General features: G+C 41.3%; 1 protein-coding gene and 1 long non-coding RNA gene across 4 annotated transcripts in view; one reads left to right on the top strand and one right to left on the bottom strand.

Annotated features, from left to right (window-relative positions):
- RBM44 (RNA binding motif protein 44) overlaps positions 1-14,485 on the top strand; it is a 25,699-nt gene extending 11,214 nt beyond the window's left edge. For 2 of the 3 annotated variants that reach the window (XM_016144273.2, XM_016144272.2), the window contains 9 exons: positions 26-110; positions 1,715-1,829; positions 2,331-2,459; positions 4,538-4,620; positions 4,730-4,803; positions 5,632-5,920; positions 9,724-9,869; positions 9,999-10,143; positions 13,918-14,484. In XM_016144273.2, the coding sequence (XP_015999759.2) occupies positions 26-110; positions 1,715-1,829; positions 2,331-2,459; positions 4,538-4,620; positions 4,730-4,803; positions 5,632-5,920; positions 9,724-9,869; positions 9,999-10,122 (1,045 nt within the window). In that variant the 3' untranslated portion in view covers positions 10,123-10,143; positions 13,918-14,484. Of the gene's footprint in view, positions 1-25; positions 111-1,714; positions 1,830-2,330; positions 2,460-4,537; positions 4,621-4,729; positions 4,804-5,631; positions 5,921-9,723; positions 9,870-9,998; positions 10,144-13,917 lie in introns of all 3 variants that reach the window. The other variant, XM_016144274.2, reaches the window with a different exon arrangement.
- LOC118613647 overlaps positions 1-17,027 on the bottom strand; it is a 19,545-nt gene extending 2,518 nt beyond the window's left edge. The window contains exon 1 of the long non-coding RNA XR_004955610.1: positions 16,712-17,027. This is a non-coding gene — a long non-coding RNA (uncharacterized LOC118613647). The remainder of the gene's footprint in view (positions 1-16,711) is intronic.

Raw genomic sequence — 17,027 nt, 5'->3', positions numbered from 1 at the left:
TCTAATAAAATGTTTATCTCTTTAGCTTTTCAGGAGCAGATTCTGAACTAGACAATCAAAGTACACGTGATGCTGGTGTTTCTTCGAGCCTAACAAAGACACTGCCTCAGGTGAGATTTTTTTAAGTAGTTCATCAATGTGAATCTTTGATTTTATGGCTTAAGCAAAGTAAACTATAATTTGCAGACGTTCTCACATCCTTCTTTTCACTCAGCCAGCTTCCTCCGTGCCCTAGCTAGTTAGAAGGCACATAATGACCTGATCAAACAGACATCAGTAACATGTTAAGCAGAAGGACCATATAATTTGTCATCAAACCAAGAAGCTTCTGAGGATGAAAGGTGGTGATGCTAATAACTCACCATGACAACAATGTAAACCTGGACTGGCTTGGGCAGCCTATGACTTAGGGCATCACGTTGATCCAGTGTGGTAAAAACTGATATCTTAGACAATTCATCTCGTGAGGTAGAATAATGTCTTTTTCATTTTAGTCAAGGCAACATTTTACTTCCTCCTTTATTGAAATGATGAAAATAGTTTAAAATGTCTTTCATAGGTTTTCTTGAACTCTCTTGTCCCCAAGGAAATGTTTGTCACGTGACGATCTGTGGAAAAGCACTGCAGATCGCGAGGTGATACAGAAATATAAGTTATATTCCATTATCAAGTGAGGCAGCGGGGCAGGATAGTTGGTGCTCATTTCCACTTTCTGACTTTGATTTTAACCCCGAGGTTATATTCTTTAGGTAGTCTTAGAGAATGAGATGCATTCGAAAGCCAAAAGTGAAATACTTGATTTATTCTTTTCTGTTAATATAAATGATTAGAAATAAATTACTTTAGCAATTTATTTATTCCATTGTTCTGCTCTTTAAAAGAAAAACCTCAGTTATCCACAAAGAATTAACGGATCTGAGACCAGATATTTATATCCTCAAATTTCTTACATAATTTTGTTTCATCACTATAATGATAGCACTGGAATAACCTGCTTGTTTAGGGGAGAACAATAAATTATTTTTAAAAGTACAAGATGCCGTTATAACTTTTATAAGCAGCTTTGGCTATAAAACAGTATTTTAAATTAGGATTGCAATTTAATACCTGTCTCATTAAATTAATAGCTTATGCATTAAAGCTAGTGTAGTGTAGTGTTTCTAAATTTTAATTATCCGTGTGCCATCTTCACAATTTTCCACAGCCATATATTACCTGTAATGGTATTTGCTCTGTATTTTTCTTTAAACAATTCTTTTTAAATAAACTTATGTGTAAAGACTAACTTAAACTATTACATATGAGAAAGAAATATTACTACCCATAAATATAAAACATATATAATACATAAGCACACATTAAATATATAACTGTTAAATGTTAATATGAAAAATACTTATATGTATACCTCTAAAAATCATCTGAATTCTGTCTACTGTGTATATATGTCACACTTTGCTAAATAATGGCAGTGTTAGCATGTAGTCAGTATACACAGACTGGGTTCCAGTTCTAATTCTTGCTAACTGTGTGACAGATCTAAAGCAACAAGTCACTTAGGTTCAGTTTGCTCACCTGTGAATTCGAGTGGGTAACGGTTTTGCTCTCATAGGCTCGTTGGGAGGCAATGCCAGTGAAGAGTGCCTGTCGCATAGTAAGGGCACTATAACGGGTAGTCCTTGCTTATTATCATTTTTATTATTTCAATGTTCAGGTATCTTTATTGTCCGACACTAGTCAACCTAAACAAGGTACATTGCCCAAGGAAGACGGCTTAAAAAATGATGATATAGATGTATGCTTTAGTCAACTGAAACTTGATGATAAAGGTCAGTATAAAAATGTATTGTCTTGTGTCATTGCCAGAAAACAAATCATAAGGTTTAAGATATCCCCAGTGCCCATTCGGTAAATCAGAAAAATATTTTTGACTGAATGCCATCATTCTGATTATGAATAAGTATGTTCTCTTTGCATGTACTTGACATCTTTAAGGTTATTTAATATATCTGGTAATGCCAAACAATAATACAGGCTTTTCTTGTGGGTCACAGTTTCCAGTCTGAATATTCTTCTGTCCAATTTTTATCTCTAAATTGTGTGTAATATTTTCGGTTTTGTACTATGAAAAGAGATCATCATTCCAAAAAGATCATTAATTCAGTTTTTAATGAAATAGATACAGTACTGCTTAATCCCTTTTGAAAAACATTTACTGTTAGTCTGTATAGAAAGTCAGTGTCTTTGAGAAAGGATAATTTAAGATCAGAAAAGATAACTTCTCAGAGGGGTATTACATAATTCATAGCTACTTGTGTTCAATTTCTCAGACTGTAAAAATAATCAAGAAGTAAGTGAAGACTGGTTTGATGCTAAGGAGAACCTGACAGGCATTGACGGCTCAGGAATACAAGGGAGTCAAACAGAGCAGGATGGAGGGGATGCGACGTGCGCTCTAGGTGAGTCCTGAGCAGTTTGCTCAGAAACCCTTACCTGACTCATTGTACGGCAGGGCGTCCTGTCGTGTGTGTTCCCGTGGGTGACCGAACTGTTTTAATATTTTATTCCTGTTTATGGCTTTTCTTTGTAAATAGAAAAAATGAGAAAATTGGGCATTTGGAGGTCAATTTTTTAAAAGAGCAAATCCGTTTAAAATGTTCATTTCAGAACAAGCTTCCTAGGTCCCTTCAGCAAGCTGGCCTGACAGATGACAGCAGCTTGGTCGGTTTCAGGATGTTTTCATCTTTAGGTCGTTCTTCATCACTTCAAATAGTGGAAATTTCCTCCCAACATCTAATTATTGCCCTTCCGTCATTTCTCATGATATTCTGCTGTTGTCCTCTACTTTCTCCAAAATACTTATGAGGATTTTTCTTTTATGTTACATAATAACAGTGGTTTGTTGTTTTTTCCTACTTGGACAAATAATGCTTATTAAGATTTTTAAACAAAATAGTAAAGTATAAGGAAATTAAAATTACCTGAAATGTCTCCAGCCTGCAAGAACCACTATCAGTATTTTTTACCGTTCTTTTACGTATTTTATGCATATATTTAATACACACATACAGTTTTAAATGAATGGCATATCATCTAGTTGTACTGTAACTTTTTTCCCTTGCATTTTTCCCCATATGACTTACCAGGTACTGTGTATTTTGTTTGTTTGACATGTTGACTGCCTTCCCACTGTACACGTTAGCTCAGGGCAGGTGTTTTTTCACGTTTGTTCACTGCCTGTCCCCAGTGCCAGGCACAACGTTCAGCCATGGGGTGTGTAGTAGATGTGTCGTATTGAACTAGCGCAAGGTAAGGTGACGGATAGGATGTCCATGTCCTGATTCTCATTCACTGCTCTTTCTACTATACTGTAACCCTTGCTCCCTCCTCACCCTAATGTAAAAATGTAACTTATAAATATAAATATTTAGTTTCCTTGTTTTCTCCATAAAGCACATTATAAACCAAAGAGATTAGCAAGTTAAATGAAGTAAGTTAATGAATAAAGTTAGGTGTTATTGCCTAGAGATGACGAATTCTGTCTGAATTCCAACACCATCACATTATCAGATTTGTGACCTAAACTTCTGGGACCTCAGTGTCGTCACCTGGAAAATGGAAATGGTAGCGATTGTACCTTACGGAGTGGTCATGAGACTTAGATGAGATATATATATATATAAAGTGCTTCACGTGACTCAATACGTATTAGGCTATTATTATCATGTAATAAAAAGATAAAAGTTATAAGTTTCCCATTATATAAAAATTATAAAACATATAAATAAAAGCCACTTTAAGAATTCATTCAACAAATATGTATTATGTATCCCCGGGGTGCTAGGTATAGGTCTGATAGTGAATCCTTTTTTATTTCAGACCAGGTGCTCTTCAAAATAGAGACTGTGAAAATGCAGTCTTTTTATCAGACAAAAAAATATATAATCGTAATACTTGTGATTTCCGAAGTAGTGCTATCTAAAGTTATTTGTTCCTCCCCTATTTTTTATGTGCTATTACCATTACCAAGAAGCTACGTACCTGCTGTTGATATACGTCTGACTTAAAGGTTTTCTTGGTGCAGTTTTCCCCACCAAAGGAATGTACATTGAGAGCCCTAGCCAGCATTAGTGTGGGGGTGGGCTGGGGGCCAGGGCAGGGGGAGGGGGTAAGAGCTCATGTGCACCCGTGTCTAAGATACCACTTCTCTGAACCAGAGACAAGACGGCAGATACTTTCTTAGTTATGATGTAATTGATTACTCTGTTTAAGTGTTACTGATCCAGTTTTGATCTACAAGAGACTTACTGTCAACCAATCCAGCCTCCTTGATTTTTAAGAAGATACGTTTAAGGCCCAGAAATCTTAAAACTATATTCCAGGCTCTTGGTCTTAAGTCTAGAGCTAATAATTGCTAATGACTTTATAATAAGCCTTGTGATAGTAAAAATAAAATATTTAACAATTTTTACATTTTCTTTTAAAACTCTTGTTACAATAACGGTCGTCTGCTATTGCATATTATCTCTTTCTGTAGCAGAAATAAGGCATGTTGAACCCGTACGAAGAGATAAAGGTTATTTGATACATGTTGGTGGTCTCTGCCCTTCAGTGTCTGAGGTATGCCAGGATGTATACTTTGAGCTTCATTTTTAGATCTATTAAGTGTTCATTTTTCAATTATTTGTTTTTTTCTACCTTTTACCAACTTTTATTTCTCTTCTTTTAGGCTGATTTAAGGTTTCATTTTCAGAAATACCAAGTTTCTGACATTTCAGTGTATGACTCTTCTACTAATTACAGGTATGTTTTCCAAATTCAGTATCTACGCATTCGCTAGGTGTCTGCTGCGTGCCAGAGGGTCTGTACCGGATGTCCGCCACGCGGTGCTGTAGTCGGGGCCGTACCCATGGGGGTCTCCCAGTCTTGTAGAGGCACATGCTTCGACACGTGGCTTCAGTCGTGAGTTGGTACTGTGCTCCTTCAGATCTTCCTCTCATTACACCTTTTAGCTTGTCATTAATGACACCTGGGGGAGCTTCCCAGGGCAGCAGGGGCCATCAGTGACGAGAGTGAGCACCACAGCTAAACGGCTCGGGCTGAGCCCTGGCTCCGTAGCAGCTTGCTGAATAAATTTGGGCAAATCACTTAAACTTTCTGCACTTCAGACTCTTTATCTACAAGATATCCGTACCTTCATAGCATTGCTGTGAAACTGTTAGTGGTTAAATAAGTAAGGCGGTGGGAAAAAAGCCTGGCATGCAGCAGGTGCTCAGAGATTTTTGTTTTGTTCTTTTTTATTGTAATTACTTCTCAGTTGATGTTTTCATGTTTTTAGGTAGATGGCTGTATTATCTACATATAGTCAGTCACATATATGTTGCTACTTTCTGTTTTGTGACATCGCCAGCATTCAAAACTATCAGAGAGTAATGGCGCTAGCTCAGTGGAAATGCCTTTCCTGCTTTGCCGCTAAACATGATACCTATTTATTTCAGATGTTAAAATCTTTATCAATTAAGAAAAGATTCCTTTTGCAGTTGGGGTTGAAATTTATTAAAAATAGGTGTTTAATTTTCTTAAATCGAGTCACTTATGATCATATGCTTTTTTTCTGCTTTCGTATTTTAGATATGCATCTCTCACTTTAAAAAAAAACAATGATGCAAAGATGGCTGTGAAAGAAATGAATGGGAGAGAAATAAATGGAAAATCAGTAAACGTGCGGCTTGTTAAGACTCCTGGAGAATATACATCACCACTTTCCTCTAAAAATGGAAATAGAGGTAGTTTGAATAATTTGGAGAAAAGCGCCAGCAAAGAAGTCAGCGCAGCTTCCTCTGTTTCTAGATTGCCCAGAACTAGGCCGAGGCAGCCGGGATCTGAGCAAGACAGTGAGTTTGTCCATTTTGACCAGAAGGTTAGTTTTCTTGAGAGATCCCTTAAATGCTCTATTGCAGTAAGTGACTTTGTAGAACAAATAAGTCAAACAGCCATCTTGGAGTGGGAATGAGAACGTCAGTCTGAATGATTTTAACCCGAGACCCACTCTGATGGGTGGCTGGCGCACGGCCCCGGCTGCTCCTGCAGGGTGTAGGTCTTCATGGGCCCAGCTACAGAAAACTCCGTTTCACTGGGTTCCTAGCCAGGGCTTTGCAGACTTTTTGTGTCTTTATTCTCAGACAGTACTCCATCGTTCTCTGTGTCACAGCTTAGCCTTATCTCATAATTGTTGACATAAAATTTAATCATTTTTATCACATATGCCCTCGCCTTTACCTCATTGAGGTTTTAAACACCAAATCAAAAATGGTGAAGTTGCCTTGTTCTATCATCTTAACACTGCCCAGCAAGATGCCCAGCCCCGGTCGGCGTCCATCGACTTTTTACAAGTTTACATGTAGTAAAATTCATCCTTTTTGGTGTCTGTGTGTTCACCCAGATACATATGGGCATGTAACCACCAGTCAGGACACAGAGCAGTCCCTCATTCCAGAACATTCTCTTCTGCTTGGCTCTGTTTCCTGCTTTTATCATTTCACACTTTCCAGAATGCCATGTAAATGGAATAGTATGTAGCCTTTTTCGTCTGGTTTCTTCCTCTTACTCGCATGCATTTGAGACTGATTTGTGGTGTTGGGCGCATCAACAATTCATTCCTGTTCACATTCTGACCATTTTATTGGGTCGTTTATTTTATTACTGAGTTTTAGAAGTTTTGATATTCTGAATATAAATTCTTAATGAGATAGATAGTGATGTGCAGCTACTCTTTCCTAGCCTGCACTTTTTTGCAGTCTTTTCATAGTGTCTTTTTTCAGAGCAGAGTTTTTAATTTGGATGAAGTACCATTTATCAGTTTTTTCTTTTTTAATTTGTGCTTCTAGTATTTTATTTAAGAAACCCATGGTCACAAAGATTTTGATTGAAATTTTTTATAATGTGAAGTGTGATTGAGGTGGGGGGTTTTATTTTTCTTATGTTGGTTTTTGTTTTACGTGTGGAATTGTTCCAGCATCATTGTTAAAAGGACTGTCCTATATCCACTGAATTATCTTTGCACCTTTGTCAAATTAGTTAACCATACCCATGTGGGTCTATTTCTAGACTGTTCTCTTTCATCAATCTGTCTTTCCACCAGTACTACACTATCGTAACGATAGTAGCTTTATAGTAACTCTTGAAATAAGATAAAACGAGTACTCTAGCTTTTTTCTTTTTCAAAATCTGGCTATTCTACTCTTTGTCCTTCTGTATAAATTTTATAATTCAGTTTGTCACTACCAAAAAATCCTACTTTGAGTTTTACCAGGATTATTTTTAATCTATAGATCACAGCAAATCCCTTTCTAATAAATGGATGGAAGAACAAATATTCGTTGACTAAGATAAAGGGATCTCTCCTGACTGTGCCCTTTCTCTCACCCTTTCCACGACTCGATTCGTGGAGTTTCCGCACCCCTTCTCTGTACCATCAGTGACTCCACTCGCACCCGCGGGCCTCTCTCTCTCCTCGGTCACGCACAGCTCTTCCTGACCCTGGTGAGATTTTCACGTGATTTCTTATTCTTTTGAAGTTACCGTTCCTGTTTGTCCTGTGTTTTCACTGCCAAGCTTCCCAAACAAGTTTACATCCAGTGCCTTGATTTCTTTGTTTCTCTTCTTCATCCTGATAATCTGACTTAGTCTCTCAAATTTTAGTTGCTCTTTCCGTTGTCACTGGTGACCTTCGTGTTGGTCTTTCCCCCATCTGCCTTCTTTCGGGCCATGCGGTCTGCTTGACGCTTGATCACCCCTTTCTTAAGCCTCTTCGCCTTTTGTCTCAGCAACGATTCATGTTTAAGATGTATTTCTTGGTACATAGCTTCAGTCCACTGTAGGAAAGAAGGAAACGTGCTGTTGGCCTACACGGGGGCTTGAGCTGGAGATCTGAGGACGGTGGTGCCCCCACCCCCTTCATGAAGGGGACATGGTTTCCGGCCTCTGCAGCCCTGTGTGCTCAGTCCTTCCGCCTCTCTGCACGTTGCTTTCCCTGTCTGCTTGTGACTTTCCTTTTCTTCCATTCAGCTTTATTTTGGTTCCTTTTAACTCCATAGCATTTTTCAGTTCAAACTCCTGTCATTTGACTCACTCATTTGCTCTGCGTTTCAATTCCTCATTCTTTGGAGCGGGAACCTGCCCGACGCAGACTGTGAGTTCGGTGTCCGTTAGCTCAGGTGCCAGCACTCTCGCTGCCGTCGGCTGGGGCAGTGGGCTGTGGAGGTGGCAGAGGGAAGGGAGCTTCTGTGGTATAAACAGGGCCCCACAGTCCAGGGTGGGAGTACGTTAGAGGATGTGGATAGGGTCTCCATTGCTGGCTCTGCCGAACTGTGCTCTCATGTTCTTTTACCTTTCCAGCAATTTCCTGTCACCTTTATTTTTCTTGGATTGTCATCATTTATTCATTATATTTTTTCATTTAGAAAACATTTATGGTCTATAGTGGAGAGGCAGAATAGTAATAGATTAAGAATAACACATTCATAATCGGCTCTGTCCCCTACTCATCATGTGACCGAGTATGTTACGTAACCTTTGTGTTCCAACTGTTGTGAGGTTTCGATGAGTTTAATACAGAAAAATGCTTACACCCGCCCCTACCACGGCGAACACACTCAGCAAATAGTAGCCATACCCGTTTACCCGTGACGTGGCTCTTTCTTAGAAACCTCATGCTGTCTGGTTTCAGCTATCGTTTAACTAACGTGTCCCATGTTTTCATTTATTTAACAGTTATTACATACCAACTGTGTACACTTCTAGGCACTGAGAAAGCAGCAATGCACAAAACAGACAAAACTTTAGAGCTTAAATCCAGTGAAGGAGGCAAGGCAATAGCAAATAAGTGAAATATATAATATTCTGGTGTGACAGATCTAATTTGTGATATATCTTACCATGATTTTGAATAGACTTTAAAGTCTCAGCTCTTTGTTGAGCTTTTATGGGATTTACAGCGCTTTCATACACTCTACAGCCTGCTTGCCTGGTTAATAGTAATTAATCGATCATTTTAATTTTGTCTCTTCAGCTGGATCATAAGATCCACGAATGGAGGGCGTTCTGTTTTATATCACTAGTTCCCACCACTGCCATCAGCATGTGGTACACTTCTAGGCATATATATAGTTCGTATTCATTACATATTTAGTAAATAAGATGTAGAATACTTATAACTTGCATGTAGACCAGTTTTTCTTTGTCAGGTTGGGTAAGAGAATTAAGCCTTCATGCCCTAAGCCTAAGCTATCCACTGTACGTAATGAATTTTAACCTCTCTCCTGTCTATCTAGAGTGCAACTAGGCAGATCCTGTCTTTAGGGAAACTGAGAAACTAGTTAACATTATTTTCTGTGTTCTGTGGCTCCGATGAGTGATTGCGGTTTAGAAAGGCTGATGTAGACATAGCCTCCTAGACTTCATTGGTGCTCTAAGGGAATGTGTTTGCCATTTTGTTATAGTACATGGTCCCAAACATAGCTCAAGTAAATCTACTCAGTATAAATAATCCCAAATCAAAATAAAAATCTTAGGAATTTTGATTTTACAATTTGTAATTATTATTGTAATTACTATTATAATTTTACCACTGTAATTATAATTTAAAAATGTATTTTAATTAACTAAGCTGGATTGTCTCTAATGGTGACTAGTTTTAAGAAAACTTTTTAAATGCTTCTTTAGGGTATCAAGAAGAACTGTAAACAGATTGAGTCTACTAGATTGTTACCTGATCCACCTGTTCAGTTCATACCTCCAAATACACTGAACCTGCGTAGCTTTACCAAGATCATGAAGAGACTGACTGAACTGCATCCGGAAGTTAGCAGGTAACGATGTCATGTTGTAACTGGCTATAAAATTTGTATGTAAAAATGTCAGCTCACTAACTTAGACATGTGTGGGATGCGTTACCTTTAGAAAGGATAGATGCCCATGTGTGTTTCCCTCTTGCACAGAGATCATATTATAGACGCTCTTCAGGAAGTAAGAATAAATCATAAAGGTTTTCTGAATGGCCTGTCTATTAATACTATTGTGGAAATGACTTCATCTGTTTTGAAAAACTCTGCTTCCCGTTAGGAATAAAAGAAGCAATAAGAGGTAAGTCAGTCGTATCTTTTATATTTAACTATTACTTAAAATTTAAGCTATTGATTTCATTTTTTCCGAATAAAAAGAACATTAAATTTAAAATAATATGATAAAATTAAAAAACACATACTGTAGTAGTTCATTATTAATGCAAAACCAGTTACACAAAACTTAACTGACCTAACTAACGTTTACCTCATAGTTTGCAGACAGGATTCAGAAGTGGCTTACTTTAACAAGCTGGTTCCAGCTTAGGGACCCTCATGATGTTGCAGTCAAGATGCTGGCCTGGGCTTTAGCCATCAGGAGGCTCGACTCACGTAATTCACACAGCCGTTCTTTGCAGAGGGGCAGCTGGGAGCTTCTGATAGCACTGAAGCCAGGGGAATGGGGCCTTGGTGCTGCAGGGCTGGGTCCCCGATGGGCTGTGCTCTGGGAATAACTCTGAACTGGGGAGTCCCTCAAGGGGCTCTCACGCAGCTTCAGAAGTTATTCCTAAGTGGGACCGAGACGTTCGGGGTTACCAGCTCTGCCACGCACCTAGGGGAGGTAAGGTAAGAATTCTCGGGAAGAAAGTAATATCGTTTTAGGCCTCATTTTTACCAGCACTTTTGCACGTACTGTTTATTTTGTAAATAGGAGTGTACAGTCAAAATAATCATGAATGAAGTAAGGCCACAGGACGGAAAGCTAGCTTCGACACTGGATGGCAGCAACTACCCACAGGGACTCCAGTTATTTAAATGATCAGTGCACTCTAGAAAGCACGTGTGTTTGCAGACCTGACCATAATTATTCCTCCCGCCCCCTGCCGTATCCATGCCCCTTTCCAGTGGGACTTTGCAGTTCCTCCCATCAAGAAGTGGAGTGTTCTCCCACCCTCTTGAACCTGCATGGCCTTTTGCTTTGACAAGTTGTGTCATTTCTGAGCCTAGTCCTTAAGAGGCCTTGATAGCTCTGATCTGTCTTGGATATTTGTGGCAGGGAATTCGAAGAAGCCCGATACCTCCTAGAGGACAAGAGACTACAGGGGGATAGCAGAGGCATTCCAGCTACAGCCAGCTGCCCCTAAACGTGTGACAGAACTTAGCATAGCTCTACAGGTCAGCCTACCCCACCCAGCAGCTGTCCATAGATGCCTGATGGAGCCCGACCAAGATGAAGAGAGTCACGCACATGAGGCCAGCCCATTGCTAACTACACTAAATAAAAAGGTGGCCGTTGTTTAAGTAAAACTTAGTAGGTTTTGCAGGTGATTTATTGCACAAAAACTAACAGATTTAGATGTATTATGTTCACGGAGATAAAAGTCAGGATTGAGAATTTCAATATAGAACTGTAAGTATTTTTAAAATGGAAATTCCATTAATGAAAAATAGAATAACTTAACAACTCAGTTAATATGTTCTACACCATAGCCAGAGTGTGAATTATATAGACAAATAGTCAAAGTGTGAATTAGAAACGTCAGAAAAAACTATGGATTGAAACAGATAAAAGGTAAACAAAAGAGTATGTAAGAGACAAAGTGAAAGTAAGAAAGCCTAATTGTTTGTGCAACTGAAGTTTTAAGAAAAATGAAAAAATAGAGCAGACACAATATTTGAAAAAATTATGGCTGAAATATTTTTTAAATGATGAAGAACATCAAGCCATAAATTCAATAAAGCCCTCTTACATCCCGAGCAGGAAAAATAAAAGACCTCAGTACATCGGAGAAAAAGTGCTTGAAAAATCAAAGCCAAACAAAAAATCTATAAAGCAGTGATAGGAAAAAAAAAAAAAATTTACCTTAAGAATAGTAGAGCAGTTAGACTGACATCTGATTTTCAACAGAAGCCATCAAGTAATTTCACAAACCTAGGATTCTGTACTCAGGAAAAGAGACTGCAAGAATACGTGTGAAATAAATATATTTTTACTCAAATAAAAACTAAGATGATTTGATACTTAGAAGACCCGCTGTAAGGAAAATACTAAAGAGTGTTCTCTAGGAAGAGGGCAAGTGGCTCTCGGTGGGAGATGAGAGGTGGGAAGGAGCGAAGCTCGGAGTGCGGTCCGTATCAGTTAATGCCGAGGGTGTTAGGCAGGAGCAGGGGGGTTATAGGGCCTCGTGTGATTCAGACACGTGACAGTAGTGTGCATAGTGAGAGATTAAGTGCGCCTCGCCATTTGGGAAGAGGGCACAACATGCTGTGCTGGCGGGAGCACCCCTAGGCTCAGTGATTCGCTAGGGGAACTCGCAGCGCTCAGTACGCAGTTACACTCCGCTGTGATTATGACAACCCTAAATCAGCAAAGGGCAAGGCTCATAGGAGAGCGTCTGGGGGAAGCCAGGCACAGGCTCCCAAGAGTCCTCTCCCAGGGGAGTCGCACGGGCCGTGCTTCCTTCCTCCAGGAGCGAGCTACAGCGACACACATGAGAGGTCCATCAGGAAAGCCCGTCAGCAAGTCAGCGCCCAGTGTTTTTGTGGAGGACTGGTCACACAGGCGCCCGCTGCGCAGCACGTCCCGAAGTTCCAGACCCCGGGAGGAGAGCAGCTGCTCCGCATCGGCCACGTTGTCTGTGCAGCGTTGGCACAGTAAACCACTCCCAGGACCCGTGGGACTGGCGGAAACCCGCCCCACATCCAAGTCCCTAGACACTGGCCAAGGGCCACTCTTGCAAGCCGTCTTTCTGAGGATCATAGTCTGAAGCCTGCCTTGTCAGCTCTTCTACACGTGTACCAGTTGATGGCAGACTTTGATAAGTAGAAGATGCTTGTTGTAATCTTTGGAGTATTTTTTAAAGCATATAAAAAATGAAGTCGGCCCTTTACCTTACATCATACACAAAAACTAACTCAAAATGGATCAAAGACCTAATCATAATAGTTAAAACTATAAAACTCTTAGAAGAAAACGTAGAGGAAAAACCTCACAACACTGGCTTAGACAGTGATTTCTTGGATATGACATAAAAACAGGCAACAAAAGATAAGACTTCATTGAAATTTACTTTTGTGCATCAAAGAACAGTGTCAACAGAGTGAAAAGGCAATCCGCAGAATGGGACAAAATATTTGTAAGTCATCTCTCTGTTAAGGGTTAATATTCAGAATATATAAAGAACATCTACAACTCAACAGAAACAACCCAATTTAAAAGGGGGCAAAGGATTTGCATAGACATTTCTCCAAAGAAGATATGTAAATGGCCAATAAGTACATAAAAACATACTCATCATCGGTTGTTATTAGAGAAATACAATCAAAACTGCAGTGTGGTACCACTTCAAACCCAGTAGGATGGCTACTGGTGAAGATGCGGAAGAACTGGAAACTGGATATGTTGCTGGTGAGAGTAGGAAGCCGCATAGCTGGGCGTTCGTCGTGAATGGCTTGCATTAGAAATTTTAGGCTAGGCAATGTCCTAAAAACTGCACTTGTGACACCCGCTTCCTAGTGAAGTAATGTTAACATCTACTTCAATGATTTTCTCTTCAAGACATTGCCACATTGTTACCACTATGACAGTCCAGTTTTTTCTGTTAAAGCAGTCTGAATAGTTCTCTGTGTGTGTGTGTGTGTGTGTGTGTGTCCGGTGGCCTATTTCTGTTATTGATCTAATACTAGAATTTAGTGATGTGCTTGGTTGAGGGATAAACTAATGGTAAATGAGTTTGATGACAACGATTGGTTTAGTAGTAGTGTGTGCTAATAACAAGCTATATGCTTTTCTGGAATATTGGATTTATTATAACACCTTTCCTTGTTGACTTCTCCCTTCTTTTTTGACTTGTAGAATTTCCTTGGAAAGCATGAGTTCCCTCCTACAGAAAGCATTCTGCAGCATTGAGGAAGAACTTGTGGTGATACCAAGATGATATAATTAAACAAGCTCGATAAATGAATCCAGCCGTTGATAATATTCCACTTTATGGCCTCCCTAAAATTCTGCAACTCTCTGCAGTACTACGATTTTCTTTATATAAAATTAAAAGATACTTTCAATGTTTATAACTCATACATTTCATACTTGTTAACTGAGACTTCAAGCTACATATTTTGGATCAGAAAAATAGTCATGTCCATTTAAAAAAAAACCTTTGTTAAATCAGTTTTTTTAAAATACTAACTGGAAGAAGTTTTATTATTGTTTCAGAGTTCATTAAATGGTTTCTATACATTAAAAATATTTATCTGAAGTTCCTGTGTTAATTCAGTTTTCAGTTGTGTTTAAGACTCATAACAGATAAACTGAATCTATAAATACACATTTTAGAACATGTATATTTTTAAGCTTCCAAGATAAGCTAACACATGGAGTGCATTTTTATGACTTCCTTATGAAACATTTAGATAAATTTTTCTTGTTGTCACCCGGAAGAGCTTTGGTTAAGTACTTAAATTTAAGTGATCACCAAATGGCTCACATGTGTTTAGTAATAAGTTTTATTATATTAGGTTAGAATGTAAACTGGAACAATTTTCAAAGACCAATTTTATGCCTTATCCAAAAACGAATTTCTTTAATTTCTTACCTTTTTAAAGCAATATACCATTTAAGGTTGCAGTTTTACTGTAGTAAGATGAACATTTTAAATATGCATTTTTTCCAAATGTTTAAAATATTTAGAGCATTTAGTATTTAGGTGGCATCACTTGATGAAAGCTTACCCATTTACATTTATAGCTGACTTATTTACATCTAGTAAGGCAGACTTATAGTGCCACTGTAAATGTAATACCGTCGGTGGGTTTGATGGCATTTTCCAGGGTTAAGTTAACCGTTCAGTGTTTATGTGAAATATGCACAGATGGTAAGGCTACACGTCAAACTATGGGATTTCAGATATTTCCTTTTTTTATGGGATCTTTTGTCTTATTTCATATATTTATTTGTTTCCAGTTATTATCAGATTCACCCTAGATGTCTACCAGGAATTGAGTTCCACAATATAAAAATAAAATTTAAAAGGACGCTATTAAATGAAACTTGAGAAACATTGGTTTGGGCCATACATCAAATTAGTAGAATCCTAGCATTACGGAGCTTTCTTCCCACGTGTTAATTAGCATGGTTAATTATATCAAAAGGCTGCATTCAGAGCACTGAGTAAAGTTGAAACATGTGCTGGACATTATTTTCAGCATAGCAAGAGGACCGTGGGCATCCAGAGCACACGGGCTTGCCCATGTCTGACGCACACACATCTGTCGGGCATGGGGGAAAATGGAGAGGGGAAGGGCGAGGCCCCACCAACCTTGCCTCCCGCCGCAGCTGAGCTTCAAACGGCATTGCAGATGGCTCTTGCTGAGCCGGGCGATGAACGTACAGGAGTTCCAGGGGCCCCGCGTGACGTAGGAAGGGCCCAACTGTGGGGACGCAGAGGGCCTCGCCAGGTGGGAAGGGGAGCCCAGTCACAGAGGGGAGGGCACGTCTGAAGAGATACATGCTTGTCCCCCTCCCGGTGGCTGTCACCCAGCACAGGGCTGGCAGTGCACCTGTCCCCAGGCTGGGCTGGGCCTCACTCATCTCTTCTGCCATTACCACAAGGCATCGTCGCGGCCACTGCCCCTTGGCCCTGGCCTGCAGTGCCCTCAGGCACTCCTCGCCACGCAGCCCGAAGACGCCCACGGCCGCTGAGCCTGGGGCCCCACCCCGAGCCCTGGCACCTGCGTTTCTGACACCGGGAAGCCACCCCGCGGGCTTTGCCAGCCGATGGGCAGCACTTGCACCGCCTGCCTGGTGCGGGCTTGCAGGTGGTGAGGGCTCAAGTGTCTGTGAAGTGAGCTGTGGGAGGCCAGCCCCCCCCCCCCCCGCCGCCCCCCCCCCCCCCCCCCCCCCCCCCCGTGAGGCACAAACCCCTAAGGTTCAGGAAGAGGGCAAATCCAGGCAAGGGAGCATGCGCCACACCCACCACCCAATCCAGACCCCTCCCAGCACACCCGGGGCCCCCGGGGTCATCCACTTTCTGGCCCGGAGTGTCTCCCAGCCTGTGCTGGGAAGGATGGATGGGCAACCACCTGGCCGTCAGCTGCCTCCTGTTCCCTGAGCTGACAGCAGGTGGCTCTGTTCCCTTTCGTTTAGCATCTTTGTCAGCCACTAAGGCGATGCCACTACTGCTCCCAAGGGTGGTGGTTGAGTCGTAGGATGAGCATAAATGTACTCAGTTGCTCAGATTCCCTGGAATAGGTTGTTACAAGACAGACGCCTGCCAGGGGGAAGCTGTCCCTGGGGGGCTTGGAGCAGCGGCGGGAGGGGCTGCCCTGCTTCATGCCTCCGAAGTTTGTGTCCCCACAAAAACCCACGCTGCCTCCCACCCCTTCCACTTTTCGGGGCACCTGTGTCACCCCAGGGAGCCCTCCCATCACTCGAGAAGGGAAGACAAACACTTTCTTGTCCTCTGCCCCATCAGTCGTCCATGTAGATGCCAGGGTGACTTCCCAAGGCAAGTCTAACGCTGTCGTCTTGCTACATAAGCTCAGTTAAAACCACCCAGAGCCCTGCGCTTCTCTGCGGGTCCCCGTCCTCACCCGGCGGTGCCCCTGCTCCTGTGCCCAGGCCATGCCCCGTCCTCCGCATCTGCACTTACTCCAGCTCCTCCTGCGCCTACTGTGAGTCGCCTCCAAGCGCAAGGTTTCTTTGTCCCCACAGGATGCCCAGTGTCCGCACCGTGGGGCACGGGTGGAAACGAGGGTGGTCTTGGCCTTTGGTGAAACAGGCACCACCCCCACCCCAGGCCCGAGTGGCCAGGCCCTGGGGGGAGGGGCATGGTGCTGCGGGGAGACAGCGGCGCCCCAGCCGGAAGACCAGCTTGGTGTTCACTGTCGTTTTGCTCGGGGAACCTTTCAGGAGCGCCCTTGCATGGGGTCGGGGCGCCCTGTCTCCCCCAGAGCTCGACGGTGCGG

Source organism: Rousettus aegyptiacus, unplaced genomic scaffold, assembly GCF_014176215.1.
Source record: "Rousettus aegyptiacus isolate mRouAeg1 unplaced genomic scaffold, mRouAeg1.p scaffold_m13_p_2, whole genome shotgun sequence".
NCBI lineage: Eukaryota > Metazoa > Chordata > Mammalia > Chiroptera > Pteropodidae > Rousettus > Rousettus aegyptiacus.
The sequence above is the reverse complement of the archived record's forward strand: the minus strand, read 5'-3'. Positions and strand labels throughout refer to the sequence as shown.